This window comes from Anthonomus grandis, chromosome 9 (genome assembly GCF_022605725.1).
Source record: "Anthonomus grandis grandis chromosome 9, icAntGran1.3, whole genome shotgun sequence".
NCBI lineage: Eukaryota > Metazoa > Arthropoda > Insecta > Coleoptera > Curculionidae > Anthonomus > Anthonomus grandis.
Window position 1 is genome coordinate 18,349,850 of NC_065554.1, and position 20,997 is coordinate 18,370,846.

Consider the following 20,997-nt stretch of genomic DNA (forward strand, 5'->3'; position numbering starts at 1 on the left):
ATTGATTAAGAATTACGCTTTGAAACCGTATACTACCCTTAATTACTTTTTAAATATTCTTATTAGTTCACTATATTTCTTAAAGATTTTTCGACACTTTTTTTTTAATACAGTATGAAATTATTTTACCAGAATGCTCTTTGTCAATGTAAGAATATGTCTGATATAAATGTTTAAATTTTTTAAACCTTTTTATTTTTTCGACCCTAAAATAGGTTTATTCGAGCTACTGTTTTTTGAACAGCTGATGCAACTATTTCAGTGTGGGTTTCCATAAGAATCTGTATGAATGTATAATATATTTATTGAAGTTTCAAAAGTTATTAAAAAGTTTTTATTTTTAAGACAAGCCAGGAAAAGGATATACCTAAAATTAATAAGATAAATTATTTTACATAGACTTTTCCAAAAATCACCTTATTTTCAGAAAATGTATTGATCCATTTTCTACAAATAAATTGATATAAATATTGGAGCCTGTAATTGCAATATACTTAGAATTTTAGCAAAAGTATTGCCAAAAATTTAAGAAATTTTTGAGTTACAATTATAATAAGACCAATAAAATGATGTTGATAAATTCAGCGGTTTATTTATTTTTTCGATAAATTTTAAAGAGTTGTAAATTTCCAAAGCGAAAATATGTTCCACAAAATCGTAAATATATGATTTATCGTTATTCATTTTTTAATTTCTTGTTTCACTATATACAAAATTTGACTTTTCATAAAAGCATGCATTTATATGTACGGAAAACTTATAAATTGATTTTGCTTGTTATACAGTAGCTATTTTGCTATTTTAACATTTTTTTGGCTAAGAATTTTGTTATTGTTAAGTTGTATTTTTTAGTCTCATGTTGTTTTAGAAAATTAATTTAGAAATATACCAGGAATGTCCTGTATTTATCCATGACATATCGAAAAATTCACATTATTCGTCAGTAACAAAATTGCATTTAGTTGAGTGTTGAATTGCATGGCCCGGATAATAAAATATGGTTAGAGAATAAAAAGGCGGATTGAACGGATTGTTTTAATCCTTACCTCTTATAAAATTTTTGATTTACGATGATGCCAAAACCAATAAAAGAATTTTGATAAATTTAATTTTTTTTGAATTGAAGTTAAATTTAAACGAATTTTAGAAATATACATATTTGAAATACATGAAAACATGAGAAAACATTAAAATATTTTTAATTTGTATTGTATTTTTCAATATCTTAAATGCTAGTATAATCTGATAAAATATTTTTTAGTTATTTAAAATTTAAAAGAAATACATAGAATTAAATAGATCGATAGGAATTTGTCTCTAATAAATATTCTTAATATTGATGTATTTAATATGTCTTTAAGTTAAGAAGTTAACTTGCTCATAACAGTTGCGATTATATATGCATGTGTTATTATCAATAATTTAATTACTATAATTTATAATATTTGTAATGCTCGTGTACCTGTTACCACTAGTAGGATTTCTCTTTTTTGTTTTCTCGTTATTATATTCTTTCTTTTTCGAAATTTTCTTATTACTTAGTTATTTAGTTTAAAATCGAACTTATCGAAATTTTATATTTTGTAACAGCCAGTAGACATTTACGGTACTTAATAAATAAATTAAATAAATTAATTTTTTTTATTAATAAATATGCACCCAAAAATCTTAAGGAAACTAATCTGCTTAAAGGCAAAATTCTGATTCATTTCAACAACAGTCACCCTAGCCCCTATGTATGTAATATTAAAAACTCACATTAATAACCTCTCATTAAATCTATTAATACCCTTTTAACCCTTATGGCTTATTACATCAATGATGAAAAATCACCCCTAAGATAAGAGCCGCACTAAGCCGTCAGAGTAGAACACGAACAGTTTGCGTGTTTTCAAATTTATCTTTTTAATTATGATAAATTTGCCATGATTAAAGAACCATTTATTAAAGATAAATCATTTTTTCAGATCGCTGCTTCTGAACTGGTAAAAGACCATCAGGCTGCAGTTTCAGCAACGTCAGACCTTCCATTGAAGAAACAAAAACTTGATGGATACCTCGGAGGTATCGGAAGGATTCCTCCATTTATTCCTCCCGCTACGGCAGCTGCCCTTATGCAGCAACAGATTTACGCCTTGGAGCCAGTATATATCCATCAATGTTTGCAGGTAGAACTTTAGATCTTAAGGGGTTTTACAATACATTAAACTGACGAGAGATCAGATATTAGAGAATCAAGATTTCCTAAAGATTAATATGTTTTTACTTTTATACGTATTACTAATATTAATTTCTCGTTTCTACTTTATAGGAGTTTAACAGTAGGAATCACCTGAGCGCCTTTAAGCCAGTAGCTCAGAGCATCAAGGAGCAGAAACTCAGAAGCGCAACGGCGATGGGGTTAACTTCCAGGTGCACAACTGATCCCCCTGTACTTCAAAATCCCGATAAGGTAGTTTTGATGTCCGAATCAGAGAGGTGAGCAATAACTCTTACCTAACTTGGAACTCTTTTATTATTACCTTCCTCTTAGGTTTGAGAGGAGTTATCAACCGAACGTTGCCCTAGCACCTCCAACTCCTAAGAAACACAGATACGGTAGGACTCATGAGAATTCAACGATTGCGAGTCCTCCCCAGTGCTCTTCCAGTACTTCGAATGAGCATGAAGAGGCTCACTCTTCCAGCACCGAAACTCGTGTTAAGGTAAGTAACTGGGAAATTACAATGAACGGTTCTTATATCTGACTTTATTTTAAGGATGAACCTGATCCGATCAAGATTTCCCCATTAACTCCTCCAGAAAAAGTCATCGACTCAACAGTCTCAGTACTACAGCCAAACCGAGTGCAAACAAAATACAATCCGGAAATCGAATTGTCCACGGATACTGAAGACAGTGCCTCGGAGAGCTCAGAAAAACATCACTCAGACTACGTAAAACTAGAAGAGGTACTCAAATCAGTAAACAGCGAAGACATCCGAGATAAAGTGATCGAGCTCTTCAAGAATTTATCAAAAGAACGAGAGAGGGCAGTGTTGGACACCAGAGCGAAAGATCAAGAAAAGATCGTTGGTTTGGAACGCAGAAACTCTGAGCTAGAGCTTCAGAACCTTGAGCTCAGAAAGGAATTGGAAGAACTACGGTTACAATCGGAAAACAATAATCGACCCTCTGCTTCGAGGGAACACGAATTAGTGAGCAGTTCATCAATCATCGTCCACTCGCCGATCAGTCAAGAGAAGGTGGTGTCGCCCTCTCCAAATCAGAAAAGTGTCATTATTGCCAGTATTGCTGCCAGTGTCGCAAACACTAATAATAGTGATGAAGTGATTAGGAACACGGCACCTGAATGATCCGTTATCGTGATGAATTCACGTGGGATCAGATAAAATTCGAGATTAATCTATTTATGGTGCTTGATCTTTAAACGTGTCGGGTCTTGGGTTGTAAATATTTGTCCGATATTTAAAAGATAAGAGATATGTAAAGGGCCGCAACGTAGACTGGTTTTATTAATTAGTTGGAGCGTTAGCGACATAAGAGGGTTTTAAATATTTTAGAATTTGTTTTTGACCGTTTTTAATTGTATTGAATTTTTCTGTGGATCACATCCATTTTTATAGTCATTAAATTGAAGATTTACATGAGTTCATGTTAAGTCAAAGAAATCATTTTACTGTTTTTCGAAGATATTGATAACAAACTTGCAAATTAACGAATAAAAACATTAATTAATTAATTAATTTATTAGTCATCAAGCACTGTAGACTTGATCATCATATTTATTTATCAGTTACATATTTCGACCCGTCAAAGCATCATTTCATTAAGAATATTTACATGATTTCAAAGAAATCATTCATTATTTTTCAAAGATGTTCTTAACAGTTGATAATAAAAATTTCAAATAATCAATTAGTCATCAATTCAACAGCATCGTCTTATGTATTAATCATTACACATTTCGCCCCATTAAAGTACCATCAGGCTAAAATAAACAAACACAACCGTTTAATCCTGATTGAACTAAGATTAGAATTTAATCCAAGATTAAATGCTTGTGTTTGTTTACTTTAGTCTGATGCTCTAATGGAGAGAAACATATGTCACCGATTAATAAATAGGACGATGCTATAGATTTGGTATTTATCGATTTTTCTCTTACTCTACGTCTCTATTTTCAAATAAAATAATATTTTAGTCCATACATACAGAGTGGTGATGCACCTGGAGCATGCATTAATGAACTGTAAAAAAACCTGTAAAATTTGAAAAATTCCATGTCAGAGTTAGTGTTGTGAGTCTAAACTTATTAAAATATATCTGCTACACTACTTTTAGAAAAAAAATGAAAATGCTATCAATTCAGTTTCAAATTTATGTCAGTCCATGTCAGTCCGTATAATAAACAGAAACTCATTTATTTCTATGGTTCACGGCTAATGTGACCTAAAATAAGTAAATAAGTAAAGAGGTGCAGAATAAAGGGAACAGTGTAATATTTTGCTACCCTTTTGAGAATTTTAGAATTTTTATCTGAAAAATTAATAAATTATTGATCGTTTATCTTGACCTACCTAGTATTCCGAGAAATGACATGTAAAATAACGGATTTGGCATCGACTTATTTTATAAGGTATTCTCTAGTATATATATTTCTTATAATTTATCAGTACAGTTGGTATGCCAAACTGTAATAACATTTTATTTTGATCTTAAAGTATTTTACAATAATACTACGAATGCTTCATTTTAACTTAACTAAGAATTGAATGGATGTAATTAATTTCAATTTCCCAAGATCTTTTTATATTATTGGAATTTTATTAAATTTAAAATAAATTTGAAAGCCTTAACATTCCAGTGTTAAGGCGTTTTCGTTATTATATACTTCCAAATAAAATGTTCTTTTAGGCCTACTTTTTAGTTCCTTATTTTGCCACAATGTGGGACAGAAAACTTTCAAAAATACTCAACATTATTGTAGGTCTTGTACCTTTAGATCGAATCTTAAAATAGGGGTAAAATATATTATTTTTTTATTTAGTGCTTTTTTTGTTAAGTATTTTGTATTTTTAAGCCGATAAAAGAAAAAGGAAGAAACCCAGAGTGATTTTTTTTCAGAACCATCTGAGCATAAGCACTTTGGCAGTTGCAATCTTGATTTTATTGTTAGACCAAAAATCAATTTTTTTTAATTGCGCTTGTTGTAATACGATTATACAAAACAAAAGCAGCATATAAGGGAACCCAATATTAAGAACCTAATTTAATTCTTTTTCGTACACATACTTTAATATAAAAAACTTTTTCATTCGCAAAAAATTTCTGCTTAATTTTATATCAAAAATGTATATTAAAAATATTTTGGTTATTTGGCAATGCCTTGCTGGTTAAGCGAAATTTTAATTTTTTATCTATTTGTTTTAAATTAAATTATTTACTATCACAGAAGAAACGGAAAATTGAATTTACGTGACATTAATTGTAAACTCTGGACTACCAGTAAGTTTTCTATATCAATACTATATATTGAATGTATTAACAAATTGTCTTTTATGGATTCCGCATAAAGAACATATAAAACGTAATAAAAATGGCGAAAAATAGGTTTGTGATTATAGGCAAATAATAATCTTTTAACGCCAAATGGAAAGACTAAGAGCTTTCTATTTAAAATTCTGTTTAGAATTAAAATGCTTTTTTTCGCATACATTAATTATAGCAGAATATATTTTCTTTTTGAACACTTATTTTAATCTAAAGAAATAAATTTGTACTTTTTATGTTAATAATCTTAAAGTCGATACCATCAAAGATGCGTTGCCTTTCAAAAATAAATATAAACTAGAAATACTTATTAGCTGATTATATGCCTTTGCTATCCTAGGAAAATGATACTTAATTACAAACTGATACAGTACAAAGAGCTACATTATTTTAAAGTGTAACAATATATTATTTATGTAAGAGCAGAGTTTGGCCAAAAAAATTGATATTATATTAGTCCCAAAATAGTAAAACTAAGCAATCACATATAGGGGAAGGTGTCCTAAAATGACATACTTTTTATTTAAATCTTGTTTATGCAAAAAACTATTTAAGATAATTAACTCAAAATAATACATCACGTTGCTTTAAATAAACTTTATTGACAAACATAAACAAAAATATTTCAACTCTATTTAAAACTTGTAAGAAAATGCATTTTAAAAAACGTTACACTATGTCGTTTTACAAACATGTATATTGTAAAATGACACAGTCGTGGTGTATAAAGTGACATATACTTAAAACAAGTGATAACACAAATAGAACTTATAAAATATAGTTAAAGAAAGTAAGCTAATAAGGAATTCCGAAACTCCAGCACATTCGCAATGTGCCCAATTGTGGCACTTCATACAACTAATCCAAGACTCCCTGGATCGAGAATTTTTGAATAGATCGTTGCAATATAAGCATGCCACTTCATCCTCATAATCCTCGGCTGCAAAAGGATCTTCTTCACTTTCGCTTCGTGCAACAAAACTTGTCTTACCTGAAAGGTTCTTTTTAAATTGACGCACATTTTTTCGCAATTTCTTTTCTTCCTTTAGCTTTAACTCTTCTAAATTGGGAGTAGTTGTTAAGACTCCGGTTATAGTTTGTCTGGTCTTCCTTTTTTTGGTTCCTCTTGCTACAGGCACTGGCGAAATTTCCTGTAGAGAAAACCTTTTTCTTAATGGTTGATTTTGTTTTATATTGCTTTCTGCCTGATTACCTCTCGGTTCATTTTCTTTATCGACACTTTTGCCTTGTTTTTGTCGCATTGCTTCTTCTGTAATACCAATTACTGTTATTTCATTGCTTGTTGATGGTTGTTCTGGGCTGCTCCCTCTTCTATGGTCGGTTCTAATAATCTATTTGTTGTCTCAGTCGGCTCAAAAAACTCGTCTGGGAAAATATGTGGATTAAATGGATAAATTCCCGTATTTAAAAATGCGCTTGTGGCATTTTTAATTGTAGCTGCTTTCCCGCAAGCGGACGTAAATAGTTCACGAATTTGACGTAGTGTTATTACTCTCCCTGGATGGTTTTTCAACCAAAGTGCACATTCCTGGTTATAAAATGTCTTTAGTGGACCATAAAAGCTGACATCCAGGGGCTGCATACGATGGGTACAGTGGGCAGGAAAGCTTAAAGGGATTATTCCATTTCTTCTGGCAAACGTCAAGGCATTTAATGATTTGTGGCTAGTGTGCCCATCCAGAAGTAATAAAACTTTTGAGTCGGGAGAAACCTTAACAAAAGTCTGAAAATGCTTTAACCACAATGCAAAGGAATCAGATGTAATCCATCCAGTCTCGTTAAATAATCCCAAAGAACCTGGAGGTAAAGTATCTAAAAGTTCCTCCTTTCTATTTTTCCTAGGGAAAATCAAAGCAGGTGGCACAAAATTACCTACACTATTCATGCATCATGTTACATGCTGACCTCTTTCAGCACTGGTTAATGATCCTACTTGTTTTCTTCCAGTTTTGGCAAAAATTTTTGAAGGCCTTTGCACTGTGGACAAACCACTTTCGTCCATATTGTAAATCCGATGCACATCAATTTTTTCTTTTTTTTTAGGGTATTTTCCAACGTATTAAAAAAATTTGCACTTGTGGCCTATTAAATGCCATGGCTCTAGCCGCAGACACAGCTTCAGGCTGCCTTAGAGATATTTCAGGATGTCGCATACGAAATCCTCTCAGCCACTCTCGTCCAGCGCTACGATCTTTAAATCTATTTGGAATGCCATTTTTAGTGGCAAACTCATACGCAAGTTTCTTTATATCTGTTGTTGTTATCCCGAACAATCTAGACTCAAATAATAGTATATACTCAAGTAACTCTCTTTCTTCGTCTTTATTAAATGTAGTTGGAAACCAACCCAAAACTTTCTGACAGCCCTTAGCTCTTTTGTTTTTATCATTTGCTCTTCGCCTTAATGTGGCTTGGGGGACATTGAACAATTTCGATGCTTTCAGCCACCCCATTTGGCCACCTTTTACAGCGTTAATTGCACTTAGCATTGCTTGTTCATCCCACGATTGTCTAGATGATGTTCCCGTTTTCCCACCACAATGTAGCTAAAAATAAACAAAAAATACAATATTCCTTAAATTTAAATTAATTTGATGTTTGTTTGTAAAATGACATAGTATGCCATTTTACCTTCATGCCTATCTGTGTCGTTTTACCCGCAGTAACAGATAGTCCTTTGTTAATGCAGAATAATCTTATTTCATATTAAACGAAATTTCCGCGCAACGTGAATCTGAAGTATACACTTACATTTAAATACTAACCCTGGTTTTACTTTAAAATCAGCACAATTTCGTAATAAAAACAGACTTTCAAAACAGCACATGCAAAATTTCTACACTGCTAAAAATACTTTTTTTGAGGTTATTTTCTACATATCATAAACGTAAAACAAATAGAGTGCCCACATGATATCTGGTCTTGGTTTGTGACATGCAAGCAAACTATTAACTAGATGGCACCAGCAGTTGGAGAATAAATACCGCTATGTCATTTTACATGCTATGTCATTTTAGAACACCTTCCCTATATTAAAAAAACTGCAGTATAGTCGATAATACTTTAAAGTGAAATAGACTTTTTGGCACCTAAATAAATTGTTTAAAGAAATGCTTTTGATTGTGGGATTTCAATACATAATTAAACAAATGAAACCAGAAAGTGTTGCTAAGAATAGTATAAACTAGCAGAGGCAATTAGCATAACAAAGTAATAATATTTCTTATTATACATAAACGGAAACTAGATAGCCTTAAAGATATATAATGCGATCAAAGCCCGTTTACCAAAAACTATATTAACAGATAATTTTTATTGCAAAAAATAAAAACATGTATATATAGTAACATTTTATTGACAGATTAAATTCAACAATACTTAAAGTCGTCATCATTATTGTGTTTAAGGCTAATACACTCTTCCTAAACTGTTATATACATTTTTATATACAATTGTTCGTGGTGACAGGACGTTGAAGAAATTTCGACTAAGTTTGATTTATATGACTCACCATCTAATTTATCGTCTTTATGAAAGGTCTTTGGGCATTTTAATTAATGGATTTATGTCGACAGATGTGAGCAAAAGCTCTTAAAAAGTCTGACTTAATTTAACGAGTGAAGATTTTAAAGTAATTGTTTTGTTCTTCGATCTAAAAGTAACCAATGGTGTACCTTCATCATCAGATGATGATTAATTTCTCTTATTGGAGTTCATTTTGTACCACTGGTCCATCAGGCATATCTCTTTCTGTTAGCAAAAAAGGAGCAAAAGCGGAATTGGGTATTGCTTCTGGGTTTAGAGGAAAAATACTTGTTGTCTGAAATCCATAACATTTGCCGGCAACGAACATTTTGGTCAAACACGAAAAAAAAACATTATAAACCTTGCTTTGTTTAATGTTTTTTGAGAGTAAGTATCCCAATAGCACAGTAGCTCCTACTCCCAATTTGCTTCAAAAGAGTGGAACACAACTTTATCTAGAGGCTGTAGCTCATATATCGTATTTGATAGCAGACAGATAATCTTAATGTGCAGTTTCCGAATACTAAAATCCAAATGACTGGAAGCTGTAAGACCCTGTTTATTTATACTTGTCAAAATGTCTTAAGAAATCATTAAAAAGCTCCGTTTTGAGATTCACCTTGGGTGCCATTTTTATCAGAAATACCAATGGTCAATTGTATGTAAATTTAGGGTAACAACAAAATCATAGGTGGGAAAGAATTCCTCATAGCTTTACAGCAGACAATAGTAGTAGCATTCTCTGCGTGCTCACTCGAACACGTTTTGCACCCTTTTCAGACAAGATACGTTGCTGGTGATTATGTCTATACTGGCTATGGTGCAATATGGTTTTTCATGGCTAATGTACTCATTAGTTTATCAAGCTTCGTAAAATTTTCGGATTAATTTTTTATTCACTTTCTGAACAGAAGCAGGTTTTATGGGCTATACTGTTCGTGCTGATAAATCTGATTTCTCTTGAGAAACCAAGATAGCCAATCTTTTCCTGCAACCTACACATTTTGATCAAACTTCTTAGAAGTCTTAATTCTTTTATAGAATCAATACATTTTTTGACGAACTACTTTGGAAGTAAATGACAATCCAATTTATGAATAGAATTTCATTTTCTAAATAAAGTCTCTCTTCTGCTCTTTACTTAAAATAGTTGGACGCCCTAATAGGTTCACTGATATGGTCTAAATGTCTGCGTAAAGAACGTCTGAATATCTTAAATCTAGCTCAAACATTTCTCTGAGATTCTCCATTTTAAGCATCACGGCATCTTCAAGTTAGTCTTGCGATCACGGTTTTTGTAAATTTTTACAACTTTTACCCATTTTAAACAAAAAAAAAACAATTATCTTTCACTAAAAGTTAACTCAAAATCTATGTTTTGTGTACTTATTTACCTATAGCGATTAATATGCCTATTTCTGGGTTAGAACGTATTAGTAAAAGGTACCACGCATCAAAGATTATACATTTAAAACAAAAAGGCATAATGATATCAATAAAAATATTTTAAAGTTAGATAGTAAATAAACCTAGGGATAGTTTTAGTTTCTCCACTACACAACCTCGAATTTCATGGGGAAATTATAGCAACGCAGTTTAACTCGCCAGTAATAATCATAACCTTGTTAACCATTCGTGGAATAAGGAATAAATAAAGTTTAATAAGTAAATTAGTTGTATACTTATATCACATTCCAAGCACATGAATAGAACATAATTTTAAATATTATTGAGAGATTCTAAAAATACGTGCAACAACTGAAACATACAAGGCCAATATTGGCGTAAAGGGAGGAAAAATACTTAAAATAAAATGTGCTACTGTTGCTTACTAAACATTCTTAAAAAGAAAATATTTTTTAGGTATTAGTTGGTCATTTAAGGGCCATTGATAACATCACAGTAAGTAAGTTAAGACGAAATTATTCATACAGCTAATTTTTAATACCAAAGTATGTTTTTTTATTATTACAATTTAAATAAGTCAATACACTATACTCACTATGCTATATAAGAAATCTAATAGTACATATGAAATAAACTTTAAATTCATTTCAGACTTCAGATGTCATTTTGAATAAGAAGCGGGCCAGGGGCGGGAAATTTAAATTTATATTATAAGTTTGCCGAAAATTTATATGGCTGGCAACTTAATTAATTCACACGTGAAGTACACCGAAGTTTATTTGGTCTGTTGTTTGATCAGTTTAGTTTATCTTGCTTGATCAGTTTCTTTTTGAATACGTAAGTAGTTTGTTCTTGGAATCCATAATTTAACAAAAAACAAAGCATTGTATATAAAACTTAATCAAACCGCAAAAATTAACTTTTTAGGATATATAAAACCCCTTAATGTTGCTAACAAATAGTTTTAAACAAAAACAATGTAGACCGCGAAGGTAATATTTATTATGTCAATTAGAAAAGCGAAAAGACACTCTGTATATTGACAGACTCTTTGTACATTTTTAACAAATAATGCTTTAATTATAATAATTTAATTGTTCGGTTGTACATAATAGTTTTATTATGTTAGGTGTAACTTAGACGACAAATCTTGTGTGTATATTTTGACACATACAACGTATTTGTTTTTTCAAGAATTATTTTTCGCTTTTGTACAAATAAATCGCTTGTAGTTCGTTAAAAACGACTCGTAGTTATTAGTTGATGTATGAACGACGTTGTTCTTGTTAACAGTTATATTTTCGACTTTCTCGAGGCTGATAAACGATAATATGTAATATTATTTGTGAGATTTTTTTTTGTTTGTTTTTTGAAATTGTTCAAAAAAATCTTTAGGATTTTATCAATATTACGAATAAAGTACAAATTGTGGTGCGTAGCATCTCCCAGTATATACATTTTTAACTTTTCCAGGGTGCGAGTGGTTTGTTTGAATGGAATTTGACCAATATTTCGGGACTATTTTGTTTAAAACAATACAATCAGTCGTATATCAATAAATACATAAAAAAAAACAAAACTGATAGGAAGTTTAGATGATTGTGCAATAATATTGTTTTCTTGTTTTTGTATGAATGTGAATGAAAGTTGTAAATTGGTTTTCCATGGCTATAATTTCCTTTTTGAATTATCATATTTGTGATACCTATTTCAATGTATAAAACAGTATTGAAAAGTCTTTTGAAGCAGCTGTTAAGCCATTCTTGTGCAAGCGCTTCCGATTTTTGATTAAACGAAAAATTCAAAATTGTTCCTAAAAAAAATTTCGACTGCCATTTTTTGAATTTGTAGCAATATTGTAGTAAATCGGCAGCGCTTAGTCACAACCTTGTTTGTTTTATTGCCTACGTATTACAATACAACAACAAAATAAAATCTGTCTTTTTTTTTTGTAATTATTATTATAATTCTGTAACCCGTTTTGGAGATTGTTAAATTTGTTATTAAGTTATATATTTTGTGATCTCAAAATATGTAAGAATGCTGTTATATGTAGTTATCTTCATTATAAATAAGTTTGTGTGTGTTATACATAGCTATTATTATTAAAAATAATAATATACACAAATTATTACCGTAAATATATATTTCTGAATTTTATGTGTCAAACAAATAAAATGCATTAATTTATAAAGATTTGTTGTTTTTTTATCCCGACATATAAAAATATTATTATTTATAAATACTTATGCAGGAAATATAAAATTATTTAGCATCCTAAATATTTATTTTATTGATTTAACTTTTGATTTTAACTATTGCTAATTTAAAATGTCACATTAATTTATTGAAATTAGACCGTTTTTTTTGGGACATATAACCCAACAAGGCCTTTTTGCTTCATTGACATTGATTTATTTTTATCAATTGAAGAGCGGAAATTAGAAAGGGCTTAAGTGCCAAAAAAAAGGTTTTGAGATAATAGAGAAAAACTAAATAAAAGTCAGAGAACTTTTTTAGGTAAAGCTTTATTAAGTATTATGCATTTAAGCTGAAACGGAAGACCTACTTCTTAACAAAAATTTGCAAACTAAACAAAGGTAAAACAAAGAAGTAAACTTCTTACTACAAAATAAAAATGTTTAAACAAGTAAAATTAGGAAAAGGCCTAAGTGCCATAACTGATTTTGAGTATAGAAATATTCATAAAATACATTTTACTTCTTTTTTTGTTCTAAACCATTATTATCTTCAATCTGAAGTAGCTGTTTATAAAAAGGTTGGTGTTCTGGATTTTGAAGCTAAGGAATCATGCTTCGAAGAGATACCTTTTTATTTTCCGACACCTTGCTTTCTGATGGCAGCTTCATTATATTAGCCTGTCTGAATCCAGCTAAAGTTTTCCCTTTCTTTAAAACATTAACTTGCATCCCTTCTTCAAAATCAGAAAATGAAGTTTTTATCTTAATAAATGTAGGATTCGTAGCTTCGATCGTTATTATTGTAGCTTTACTGATATTTAACTTGGTATATATATTTAACTCATCCGCCGCTTGTTTTAGGTTCCAAAAGCCGCGTCAGCAACATTAAAAGGTGGAGCGTACCTTGCTGATTTTACTATTGCTTGGAGGTCTGAGAGTACAAATGCTTTAGATACTTTTTTCTACTAAAGCAAAATCTCTATCACAGGGCATGAAACTATGGCCACTTAAGAGAAATTTCTGTTCAATAGTGTGGAAAACACCATTGGCCACCAAAAATATCAATGTAAACAAAGAAATTTTATTCTTATTTTGGCCCTCGCAATTATCACACCATATTACCAAATGCTCCTTAAAGGTCAATCCACGGTTAATAATGTATAAAAGACATGATGCAATTTCGTTGGCTCCACGAGAAGCTACCCCTTCGTGCCACATACACATGTAGGCCTCATTTGTAGCAGTTGGCCTCAAGTTGTAGCAGGACAGCTGCGAAAGGTAGAACATGTCGCTGTGTGTTAATGATGGAAGAAACATGACCTGCTGTAGATCCATGGATAAACAACACTTTGTGCTTTCGGGATCTTGACACTCAATCATATCTTGCTCTTGCCCTTTCGGCCTTTCGATGATGGATTTCCAGCTGATCTTTTGCAGATTGACTTGACTTAATGTTGGCTTTAATTTGACACTCTAGTTTGTCACATGTGCCACACGTATCAACTTGTGGTCTGTGGAAACTTGGGTTGGGAAAGTCCTTGATGAAAACAGATCTATAAAATTTGTATGTGACTGGCGAATCTGAGTGTAATTGCGTAAAAGCTTCAAACAGTCTGTGGATATTTAAGTCAGGACTAAGGTAGTCTTTTTCGAATTTGGCCCTTGAATAATGACCAACTTCCCTTGGTATCATGTTTACATGATTTTTTACCAGAAGACGATCAGCTTCAGAAAATTTTGGAGCAGCATGTCTGGTACGTTTACCATTATAACAGGTCTCACCCATTTTCTTCTTTTCAATGAGGACCCGTACTTTTTTATCGTTAACACCGAATGTATTCTGAAATGTTTTCTTTCATACCCGTTCAAATTTTCCTTGGCCATTAGGAAGGGAGTAATATATTGTTGCTTAACGTCTGCTGTTTTGCTCATCCTCATACGAACCATGTCGCCTTCTTTGAACATCACAAACACTTATAAACCCTATCAGAAAAGTGCTTTGTGTTTTCATATTTTGTGCACGGTACTTTTCAAAAAGAGAACGTCTTCTTTCGTGGGTCTATCTAATCAATCAATCATACAAAAAAATAAACAAAGTTATAACCGGAAAAGAAAACAGTAGCTATTTTCGCGGAGATCATCCCGAACCGGTTCTGAACACTAAGGCGTACCCTACAAATACATTCACAAACCAACGTCAACACACATACCATTTTCTTAGTGTAATCCCTGCCTTAGCGTTGAGAATCGGTTTGGAATAATCTCCGCGAAAATAGCTAATAAGTTTGTATTCCATACCTGCTGTTCTGGATAGTTTTTTTCAGGTACTATCTTCTTTTTATAAGTTTTGTATGACTTTCCACTTATTTTTAAACGATTCTGTTCACTTCTAAATGAACCACTGCCTTTACTTCTCCTTTTTCTTTGGGTTTCTTCCATTATAATGTATTTCAAATCAAGAAATTATCACACACAACGTACACGTGCAAATGTCTAGACATAACTAAGGTAATAAATAAATGGGACTTTCTAAGAAAAATGCTTGCGCACATAAAACTATCGACATTTACTAGGGACTCTTATAAAGGTAAAAATGTTATTTTGGCACTTAGAACCTTTCATAGGACATAAAGCATGGCACATAGAACGTCTCTATGTAAAAAAACTGAATTTCGGAAAAAAGGCACTTAGGCCCTTTCTAATTTCCACTCTTCAATTTATTTGTTATTACAACTTAAAAGGCGTCATCGATTTCTAGGTTCAGATGTTAAAAAATAATCAGTCAGTAACTATTAAAAGCTGATCTCATAAGCATAATACATACATTTCAATGAGATTTGTCGGGCTCTTAGCCATTTATCCCTTTGATGAAATCTGTACTTAACAACTTCTAGATTGAGTTTAGCTTAAAGTCGAGACATAACTGTAGTATGTAGAATGTTAGTCGAGTCGCGAGTCGTAATCCTGATCAGAACTAAGAAGTTGCTTACGAATTTTAACTCACAACTTTAATTGATTGCTTGGATAAACTCTATGAAGAACTTCCTCACTGTAGGATTTGTTTGGTGGGAGATTTCAACCTGCTTCACAGCGGTTTGTTCATAAATAATTTTGCCTTAAAAGTGCTGACAAATATATTATGTTCTCTGCACAATTTATTTTAAATCAACCATATATGAAATGAAGCAAATTGTCTGCTGGTCTTGGTTATTACAATCGATAAAGATCTTGAGATTTATTTGGCTTAGAAAGAGATAGTACTACCTGTTGACAAGCTTATTCCTCTCGATTTTCTTAAAATGAACGGGTTCTATAGGCGTTTGTTGATTATATTACTATCTCATGTTTATTCCTGATTTTGTCTAAAACGATATATTTACTAATAAATCTCTCAATGATGTGATTAATATTTTTATGAGGTATTGTACTTATGGATAGACCCTTTTGTACTATTAAATAGATATTTATTACAGAAGTTTCCCATTTGGTTTTCCAATAAACTTAAATCATTAATTCTTAAAAGGAAAAAAAACTACAGAAGCTATATGTTAATTCAAAGTTATATGTTGATTATGTCAATGTTTGTAAAGCTACAGTAGGATAATCAGCTTACTTAGATATTCCTTACCAGCGACTATAAATTTCTGAAAAATTGAAAGCTTTAAAAAAGGTCAAAAGCGAAATCCCAATGATTTTTCTTATAAAGGTGTCACTGAGTTCCCTGGAAAAGAAATAGTTTGTCTATTTGCTGAATACTTTTTAAGAAAGTATACAAGATAAATCATACTCAATGAAGTGAACTCACCAAATGAATAATTTATATCTAAACAACACACTAGGCTGTCTGTGCTGGTCTTTATCAAAGGTCCAAGTCCTGATGCTCTACCTTCTATATCCTTAAAACCGTTCAGCTTTTTACAAGCATGCCCTTTTTTACATTTAATTAATCTCTACATTCAGCATACTGGAAAACTAGCTATATAACAACTATTTACAAAACAGGAGGTAATTCTTAGGTGACCAATTATAGGCCTCTTGGCAATTTAGGTACCATTCCAAAGATCTTTGAAGGCGTTGTGCGTGATTTTTTTTGACTTGATCTCTTCAAAGTCAATTAATTTAGTTTTTTATTGCTGGCCGTTCTACAGAACTAAATGTTCTTATATTCACAGGTTTTCTGCATTGGTCTCTGAAGGGATGGTGTTAAGTTCATACCCTATACACTAACTTCTCCAAGAACTTTGAGAGAGTCTTAATTACAAATTAAGAAGGGCAGGAATTAATTGATGGGCTATTGTTAAAGTAGCTTCACTCCGATCTAACTGATAGAACACAAGTTGTTGGTTGAAGTCCTTAGCTGTTAATCAATTGAGATATCTGGTACCTCAGGGATTACACTTGGGATCTCTGTCGTTCAACTTATATAATATATTATCTTGTTTTCATCCTAGTTTCTTCCTTCTCTTTGCAGACGACTTAAAACTTTATCTTAAAGTTAGATCTATAGTTGATTGCCTTGATAAGGCTTTAGTCAGATTAAGATAAACTCATTGTCTGGAGAACAACTGTATGGATTTAAACGTCAAGAAATGCTACTCGGTGGCTATTTTATTTGATCTGCTCACTATGATATACACGTCTAAGAAATTTTTAGGACACTTGATAGGTACACTTGGAATTAACCTAAAATTTATGTTACATCTACCCCGGTAACACTGTCCGACTTGTGTTTGTGATATAATGTGATGTTAGTTGTACACCGGGCAAATCCAGGGCCCTACACCACCTCGTGATAAACATGGAGGGCGCTCTGCGTATAGTGGACAAATGATGCCTCTCGGAGGTCTCACCCAAGTAACAATTTGCAGTCACCTAAGTTGAGATTACTCTTATTTTCACTAGTTGCAACGTTGTTTTCAGTGCAAAATTTAGTTGGTTTTGCAACGACGTTTATTTAAGACCAAACTTCGACGTACTGGCACCTGTATCGCAACTGTTATAAAACTCTGCTGTTTTTACAACGTATTTTTTTACTATAGATGGTAGCAGTAGTAATTTACACTTAAAACAAAGACGTGCAGACGTGTACAATTTTTCGAATCAAAAACCCAGTAGGAACAACGTCGCCTCATGCAATGGAAGCAAAAATGCCTACAACTAGCTTACTTAGTTGATAAGGATTATGTAGAATCAATGGTAGTGGCGGAAGATAGCAGTGAAAAGGTTTGTATTAAATTTTACATATTTAAAGTTTAAAATACTGGGTTTAGTTTTTGTAAAAGGTTTCCTTTATGATTCCTATATCCTACTTTCTAGCCTTTCTTTACAGAAGGAACTCATCAGTTTGAAAACAATGGTAAATTTTTTAAAGTTTTATTTTTTAGGATTTATATAGCAGCAGCAGCAATGAGAACTCAGAATGTAATGTTAACATTACATTCTGAGTTCATAAACATCATAATCATCAGTCATTAAACTACATACAAAACAAACATTAATGACTGTTCAAAAGAGGGATTAAAAAGGTTGTATTTTTGGAGTAGCTACCTAATTAATTTTTTTGTCGTTATGGCGTCCATCCGTCCAAAAATTAGTAACTCTAAAAACGTTGCAAAAGCGTTTAGAAAGTTAACGGGTAGTCATTGCGTAACGTTCAGACAACCAAAAAAATCTCTTTCAAATTGATGTAAAACGGGGTTGTCTCTACAGTAAAGACAACGTAACAATGCAACGTTGTCGCGTCGAAAAATTGCTAATTGGGCAGGATCAACCCCAAAAAAGCAGAGGTCTTACTATTTACGAGGAGACATAATTTTGGCACACCAGCTGTTGTGTCTCTGTGTGAAGTGCAGTTGCAATACTCCAGGACAGTTCAATTTCTGGGAATCAGATTAGATTCCAAACTGTCCTGGAACGATCACGCAGACACCAGAATCAAGAAGGCGAATTGCGCGCCATGGGCCTGCAGAAGGGCTTTCGGCAAACACCTAGAGTCAGTCCCCTAAGATCCTTCTCTGGATCTCTTCATTTATTATTATTAAACCTCTTCTTACTTACGGGGCTATCGTTTGATGGCCATGTACAGAGAAAGCAAAAATCCGTGCCCAACTCCATAGAATCCAGCGCCTTGCATGTCTAAGCATAACAGGTTCCATGCGAACGGCGCCAACTAGAGCGCTAGAAACTCTCTTGAGCCTTCCGCCTTATATTAAACCTGTTAGTGCAATTCGAGGTAATGAGGACTGCGCATAGGTTACGTGTTCTGGTTTTGGGATCCACATCGTACGGAGCTCTCTCCGTATGACTAATGAGTGGCAGCACTTCAATGGGCCTGCACTACTAAATAAGCGGACCGAGATCGAATAATAGAGCTGGTGCAGGGTTCTGTGGTGGCGTCCTACACATTAGCAGAGCATACTCGCTGAAGGAGCATGCTGCTGCCTTCGAGGCTGACGTTTCTGCTGTATTGAAATGCGTACATGAAATCCTAGATAGCAGGGCTGCGATTAAGACCATAAATGTAAGCTCATACTGGAGTGCATAACCGTCCCGGGGAAAATGGTAAGAGTGGGCTGCAGGGTTCAGCTTGTCTGAGTGCCAGGGCACTTAGGTGATGCTGAAAACGAGGAACCGGATCACCTTGTTAGACTAGGATCTGCAAAACTGCCGGTGAAGTGTGAACCCATGGAATATCTGAATCGGATATCTAAATTCGTAGCAGCTACATCAATAAAGAATTTGCTGGACAAGTGGACCCTTCAACGATTGACTGAAGCACCTTACATGAGGTAGACATTTACATTTTTGTTATTGATTAGGTTAACATAGATTTAGTTTTTTGTATTTTGTAAAATTGAACAGTTTGCCCATAGAATAAATAAATAAATTACACTAAGAAATCTTAAGACGAATCTTTCTCTCTCTCTTTCTTTCTCTGTACTCTTTGCGACCAATTATAAGTTTTAGAGTTGCAGTTATATAGTCCAGTTGGGTAATTGTCGCAGAAATGTGGCGAAAGAAAAGTCGTGGTCGAACTGAGTAGTTACCCACGAATTAGCAAACTTGTAATACACAAAATGGGCATCTTTATGTATTACAAGTTTGTTTTAGTTATTGTGCTGATTGGTTTAGCGCCATATAAAGCTGTGGTCCTTCGATCAGCGTAAAATAGACTAGAATCCTTCATTGGCAGAATTACGTAATCGTGTTCGCCTATACTTAGAAAATCAGCCAGGAAACAGTTTTTTCCCGAATACCTTACTGGTAGTTCTCTGAGTCTGTTAGGGAAAAAAATTTAAAATATCATCGTTCAAAATTCTGGACCACTCTGACATTCTTCAGGACGGAAACAAATTTCAAATCGATAAATACCTTCCTACAATATGCTTTTTATAAGAGACCAGAGAGCACTGTCACTATTTTGCTTTGCAGTGAGACCACACAGTCAGCCTTAGCAGAATGACACATGCAACAGAAAATATGAGTGAAATATTAAGAATCTTCCAAGATATATAAAAGTATAATACCGCTCACAAGAAACAAGATTTCCCATAATTTTTTTACAACATGTGGGTGAGATATGTATACTCAATTAGAACATCTGTTAATATGAACTTTTAATATAATTCTTAAAGGAGCCTAATACAAGCATCTAATCCTGCTATCCCTGTCCTGTAAACACCACTCTATTTCTCTTTCCATAACTTAGAAGCAGCTGTTTCTTACTACACCAGTCAATGCTTATGTCCGCGTTCAAATGTGTCTTCTGTAAACAGTTAGCTGCCTGATAGAAACTGAAGAAAGTTAAGCATAACGCGCCTATTTCTCTAAAGTACTACAGTTTATTAATGTGATAAGTTTGATGTTCTGTGCAACAACAAAATTGCACATTCTTGATTTGAATTCTCAAATAATTCGAGCAAAATTCATATAAATTACACTCGTGCATCAAAACTACCAGACAATTTTTTTATTCAATATATTTACAAATTTCAATTTTTTCATATTTTATGAATATACCCTTTTTTGCGCAAAATATATAAACAATATCTTAAAATTATAAAAAAAAAGATTTTATTTAAAGATTATTGGTACTCTTGATGTACATACTTGTTCAACTACCCTTAGTTTAAAAAAAAAAAAATACCAATAAATAAATATCTTAAATATATAGATCTAAGATAACCTATCACGGCTGAAAATGAAAAAAATTATAATTATTCTACTTTTCCATGTTTGTTCTGTTTTCAACGTAGAAAAAATATCATACCGATAAAAATAAAACAAACCA

At 32.5% G+C, this 20,997-nt stretch overlaps 1 protein-coding gene across 1 annotated transcript in view; it reads left to right on the forward strand.

The window, feature by feature from the left end:
* Window positions 1-10,441, forward strand: part of LOC126740398 (ski oncogene) — a 163,425-nt gene extending 152,984 nt beyond the window's left edge. The window contains exons 6-9 of the mRNA XM_050446401.1: window positions 1,968-2,168; window positions 2,312-2,478; window positions 2,534-2,705; window positions 2,760-10,441. Coding sequence (XP_050302358.1) covers window positions 1,968-2,168; window positions 2,312-2,478; window positions 2,534-2,705; window positions 2,760-3,356 — 1,137 coding nt within the window. The 3' untranslated portion in view covers window positions 3,357-10,441. The remainder of the gene's footprint in view (window positions 1-1,967; window positions 2,169-2,311; window positions 2,479-2,533; window positions 2,706-2,759) is intronic.
* The last annotated feature ends 10,556 nt before the right edge of the window (window positions 10,442-20,997 follow it).